At 32.8% G+C, this 6,000-nt stretch overlaps 1 protein-coding gene across 2 annotated transcripts in view; it reads left to right on the top strand.

The window, feature by feature from the left end:
• The window catches only part of PAK2 (p21 (RAC1) activated kinase 2), an 87,297-nt gene extending 81,799 nt beyond the window's left edge, over positions 1-5,498 (top strand). For both annotated transcript variants that reach the window (XM_061194314.1, XM_061194315.1), the window contains exons 14-15: positions 1,079-1,216; positions 1,674-5,498. In XM_061194314.1, the coding sequence (XP_061050297.1) occupies positions 1,079-1,216; positions 1,674-1,760 (225 nt within the window). In that variant the 3' untranslated portion in view covers positions 1,761-5,498. The remainder of the gene's footprint in view (positions 1-1,078; positions 1,217-1,673) is intronic.
• Positions 5,499-6,000: the final 502 nt, after the last annotated feature.

Below are 6,000 nucleotides of genomic sequence, written 5' to 3' on the forward strand. Positions count from 1 at the left end.
GTGTGTGTGTGTGTGTAGGGGTGGTCTATGGGAGCTGTGTACTATCTGCTCAATTTTCTGTACATCTAAAACTTCTTTCAAAAAGTCTATTGAGGTTTTTTTTTTTTTTTTAATTCCATTTCTAGGAATTCAAAGAAAATAGTCAGAGAATTACATAAAGAATACAGGGATTTTCCAAAGGGGATTGACTAAATTATGAAGCACCCATATAATAAGACACTATTCAATTCAGCCATTAAAATAATTTTGTAGATCTAATCTGTTATTATTGATAGTAATGATGAGGGTGGGATATAGCTAGTTTTGTTTCGGGTTTTGTTTTGTTTTTTTTTAAAGACTTTGTTTTTTTAGAGCAGTTTCATGTTCACAGCAATATTGAGAGAAAAGTACAGAGATTTCCCATATGCCCTCTCCCCCTACACATGCATAACCTCCCCCGTTATCACCATCCCTCACAGAGGGTACATTTCTTACAATCATTGAACCTACACTGACACATCATTATCATCCAGAGTCTATAGCTTACATTAGGGTTCACTCTTGATGTCATATGTCATGGGTTTGGACAAATGTATACTGAATAACGTGTCCATTATAAAAGTATCTTAAAGAGTATTTTCATTGCCTTAAAAATCCTATGTGTTCCACCTGTTCATCTATAGCTATATAGATATAGCTAATTTAAAATTAAAGCGGTTTCAACAAATCCCATTGTTTTGAAATGTGGTATGACTTCGAAAAAAAATCTTAAGAAAGATAAATAGGATACTATATGTGGATGGTGGGATTGTGGTCATTTTTCTTTATACCATTTTATTATAGTGGTAGTTTTATTTATCAATATGTATTTATAATCCAAAAAAAGAAAAAGGTGAAGATAATTTTGAAAAAAAGTCAGGGAAATGTAACATCTAAAAATAAAGTGAAAAATATCTAATCGAAATGGGTAGAAATAATAACCGCACTTTAGTGTGTATGACAATTGTCTTTAAATACGTAAAAGATCCATAAACTTTAAAGTACTCTCTAACTTTGTTGAGCTATCTTAAGTATGTCAGAGTTATTCTTCTGTTCTTAGGCCTTGTACCTGATAGCGACTAATGGAACCCCAGAACTTCAAAACCCAGAGAAACTTTCCCCAATATTTCGGGATTTCTTAAATCGATGTTTGGAGATGGATGTGGAGAAAAGGGGTTCAGCCAGAGAATTGTTACAGGTGAATTTGGAAATAATGCTATTTTGGGGAAAAGTTGACTTTTTTGAGTAACCGGCAGAAAGTTTACATAGGGTTAATAATTACATTTCACTATTCATTCATCACCAGCAGCATGGCAGCTGCTGCAGTTTAGGATTTTATCTGCTGGGAATAAAATACCCATAATACTGGGATAAATGTATGAGTTTTTCATATTACCAGTTCTCACACCAGTTCATTGCAGGCATGGGTATGGGTCATTTAACTGAGATTTTATAATATGAGAAAAACTAAAAAGACTACACTTTCAACCATAGAAGTGATGTAGTGATTTTGTTGATTTTATATAAGTACTGAAATATGTGTTTGTTAAATAAATTATGATCCATAAAGTAGTCTTTGGGGCTTAATTGAAAGGAAATATTTAGCTTCTAAACTGGTGACATTTACATTTATTTTCCCCCACTCTTTCTGACAGCATCCCTTCCTGAAACTGGCCAAACCATTATCCAGCTTGACACCACTGATCATGGCAGCTAAAGAAGCAATGAAGAGTAACCGTTAACATCATTGCCGTGGCCTCATATTCTTTTTTCCATTTTCTAAAAGAAGTCTTTTAATATATGAAAAATATTATTCTTTTGGGGTTTAAAGAAATGGTCTACATAACATGGAGGAGAAAAACAAGCTACTATTTCCTGAAGACAACCAAGAAAAAATTGCAAAACAGAATGACAACTTTCTATTGAATCCCTTCTTTAGGGTCCAAAAGGAATTGTGGACTGAATCACTAGCCTTACGTCTTTCAGCAGAAAGCCCATCAGGGCCATTTATCATGCTTGAGATTTGCATTTTATTTTGCTGACTTCATTATAGTAGATCCCATTCATTGTCCCTTTTGGGGTATTTTCAGTACTTGAATGGCAGATTTGAGTTTTTCAGAGTATGTGTTTTATCTGCTAGTCTTCTTTTCTCTCTTCTTCATAACTTTCTTTTCCTTGACTTGCTCCTTTTGAGTTGCTTTGAGAAATGTTTCTTATGCCTAAATTGGAGGCAAGTGTGATAGAAATTTTGTAGCTCCTTATATTGGCGAAGGAGTTCAATATGGTTTAACTTTGTATAGAAGTTAGAACCAGCTATTGTTACATGTAATATTTCAGTTCAGAATTTGAACTGAAGGAAGGGAAGAAAAGTATGTGATTTTTACCTTTCTTAACAAATGTGAAAGAATCAGTTTTAAAAATTTCATAATAGTGAGTTGTTTGGCATTTGTTACATGTATAGAGAGAAGACTAATAATCTATATTTATAACTAAATCATTGAAACAGAAAAAGAATCCCATTGACTCTACTTTCTTACACTTGCGTTTTTCTTTCTATGTCCTCTTCAGATTTGGCTTCAGGACTTGGGTTTGTGCCGCTACTTTCCCCTTCCCTCTTTTTTCCCTTCATTTTGGAAATAAGTTTCTGTATATGTTGTAATTTTAGCTAGTTTGTTTTTTAATTAACCCTTTCTCACCCTACTCCTCCCCCCCCTTCCCATGGTAAATAATATAATAACCATTGAATTTTCAGAATTTAAAAATTAACCTTTTTTTTTTCCATTTAAAGGTAAAAAATATTTGGAGCTAGCAGAGACAAAGTGAGGGGCTTGAACCTTGGTGAGCTCTAAAATAGATAAGATTATATTCATGAAAGAGAAATGTCAGTTACTTAGAGATGCAGCTTCTGACCAGTAAACTGTAGAGATTTGTTATAAACATTGTTCCCAGCCCATTACCAACATTTTTACTGTCTGTGAGAACTTAAGTGACAAAGTACTTCTTGGTAAATTCATCGGTCATTTGAGATGTTGAGTTACTTTAGATTTTTTTCAAATAAGTAAATAATATTCATGTAAAAAACTGGAGAAAGAAAGAATGAAATGTGCTTGTTGATAGCAGTACATTTTTTATTTTAAAGATTTAAAAAAGGTCTGTGACCTGTAGCATTAATTATTAGAGTGCCCTCTCTTCTCCCTTCCCCTCCTCTCCTCTTCTTCTCTCATAATTTTAATTGTTTGGCTTTTGGAGGCAGTATTGTCCCTTCTGACATGCCAAGAGCCACATGAAAGAGAAAAATATGTGCTTTGGTTCTGGCTTTTTGTTCCCACCATTCGCTCCTAATTGACTTCACACCTACTTGCCATCCTGCTATAGTACAAATCATGAATAAAAATAATTTTGATGTTTTGGAGTACATTAGGAGAACTTAATATGAGTTTTATTTCCTATCATTCCCATCATGTCTGTGTTAAGATACAGGTATAAGGATAGAAATGGCTGGTGGGGTTGGTTTGTTTTTTTAATTGGTAATGCAGGAAGGTTTTCACAAAAATAAGTAAGATAATTAGTGAAACTTGTATCTAGAGCACTTAATAGTCTCTGTTTTCAATTTGATTCTTGATTTCATTTTTCTCTGGATTATACTGGCCTTCTACAGCTATTACTAAATTACTTTACAGAAATAAGCTGGTTTATTTCTGGTGGAAAGCTACAGTGTCTCTTGAGTTCCAGATTTGAACATTCTTTGTAAATAGTTGTCTGGATGGATTATGATAAAGAAGATGCTACCAATGAAATAGAAAACCAACTAGATGGTATAAGACTGTGATCCTCATGACCACTCTAGAAGGCACTTCCATGCGTAAGTCATAAAGGCCATATTCACTGAATGCAGTGCCAATGCCCCATTTTTATGCCTGTGACTCAACAAAGGTCTTTTCAGTTTATAGAAGCAGTTTGGGGTTTGTATTTACAACTTCCTTGATGGTTACCTGCATGTCCATTGCTGGCAACGGACTTTGTCATTAAAACCTGACTCCTAGGTTAAGGGAGCTACGTTGTGGTTTATTCTTTACTTACTTGGATAAACTAACTTGTAATAGAAATGTACTTTGGTTAATTCTGAAATGTGTCAATTATTGAATAATCTTAATCTTAAAAGCAATACAGAATTGTGATTTATTAATTTTAAATTAAAATGTTCACATGTTGTTGCAAGAAAAATTATATCTGAATCAAGATTCATGGTTTTTTTTTAAATAACTGCCTTTTGTATTTACCTTTTTGTCATTACTTTAGAATGAAAATTCCCATTTAAATCTAAAAATTACCTTAGTAGTCCTCTTTTGTTATTAAGACAATATTACTGTAGTATTTATTATATTTCAGACTCTCTGGCAGTCTAAAAGTTTCCTTCTCCTCTTGTTCCTTTTGCTGCTTTTAGGGACAGTTAAAACTGGGGAACCATGAAAATATTGAATATTTCATCCTACATAGAATAGTAAACAAGTAGAGTGATTGTGCTAGCATAAGAAACTAAGGCTAACACAACTCTGTTTTCATGTGTTGAGTGCCTGGCACACAGTACAAATTCTCTTCTCAACATATAAATATTAAGCTGCTTAAAATGTATCTAGTTACCACCAGTCCTAAATGACCTGTGCCTTTAATAAGCAATTTAAAACTACCTATGAGTATTTCTTTGTAGGGCTCACATAAATACATGTTTGTTTATATATACCGTATTCTAGCCAGAATAATTTTAGATCTGATCAGGCAGTAGCTATAATTAGGAAAAAAAAAAAATGGGTACTTAAATTTGCATCAGTTTTTTAATCTAAAAGTTTTAAAATGTACTGAGATCCATATCCAGTGAAATGTCAAAAAATCATTATTGAATATAGCTAAAATCCAGATTAAGATTCTTTTGGGGTTTTTTTTAGTGAAATTATAGTAATATAAAAAGCAGATTGTCTTCCTTGTCTCAACTGCTCCCACAATAAACAACTAAAATCAGTTTTTCCACAGTGTGTGTATATGAGTATGTGTAAGAAAGGGGGAAAAAATACACACAGACACAGATTTTATTTCTCACTAACACATTTATTGACCACTTTGACAAAGACACTGTGGTAGATATTGTGGGAATTACAAAGGAGAACCAAGCACTGGCCTGGCCTTGAGAGAACTGAAGTCTTTCTCATTCACCATTCTAGAATGTTGCCAAATGAGAGAGAAAGAAATGTATGATAATTCTGTGAAACATCTTTGGTAGGAATGTCTTGTTTTTTTTGTTTGTTTTGTTTTGTTTTGTTTTTGTTTTTGTTAGAAATGGAACTAAGTGAAAGTAACTTGTCTTTTCTGTTTTGTCTTCAAATTTTATATTGACTTTTATTTTTAATTTAATCCCATTCAATTATTTAATTGTTACATTGACATTAACTGCTGTATTTGATGACCTTGTTCAATAATTTTGTTCTTTCAGGGCTAGAAATAAACTTTTTTAAATGTTCATTTTCCCTTTTCCGAAACTTTAATTCTTTCTTTAGATCAGAATAGCTTAAAAGAATAAGTGTAATAGGTTTTCAAAGAACGTTCTAGTATTTTTAAGGATGAATATTTTTTAAACATGTCATGGCACCATGAATGTATTACAGAGCTCCAAATTGGAAAGGTTTTCAAAAATTAATGAGTAATAAGCGTGAGCCTTCGCTCTTCTAAATCAGGTTCAGAATAAATTTGTTCAAAATGTTCTGGCTATCAGACCCAGGGAAAGCACTTCTGATCTGTTGAAACACCTTCAATAATTTGGCCTGAAATTCTAATGCTTACCTAGGTGAAGTAATAAGAATCTTACTAGAATTTTTGTGTTAAATGCACCAAGAAATTTTTAAAAGTGCCATACATTAAGGCATCACTTCATTATACGCATTTAATTTGAATGTTGGATATGCTGACATGGAGAACAGGTGCATTATAGAG

Source organism: Eubalaena glacialis, chromosome 6 (genome assembly GCF_028564815.1).
Source record: "Eubalaena glacialis isolate mEubGla1 chromosome 6, mEubGla1.1.hap2.+ XY, whole genome shotgun sequence".
In the NCBI taxonomy this organism is placed as follows: Eukaryota; Metazoa; Chordata; class Mammalia; order Artiodactyla; family Balaenidae; genus Eubalaena; species Eubalaena glacialis.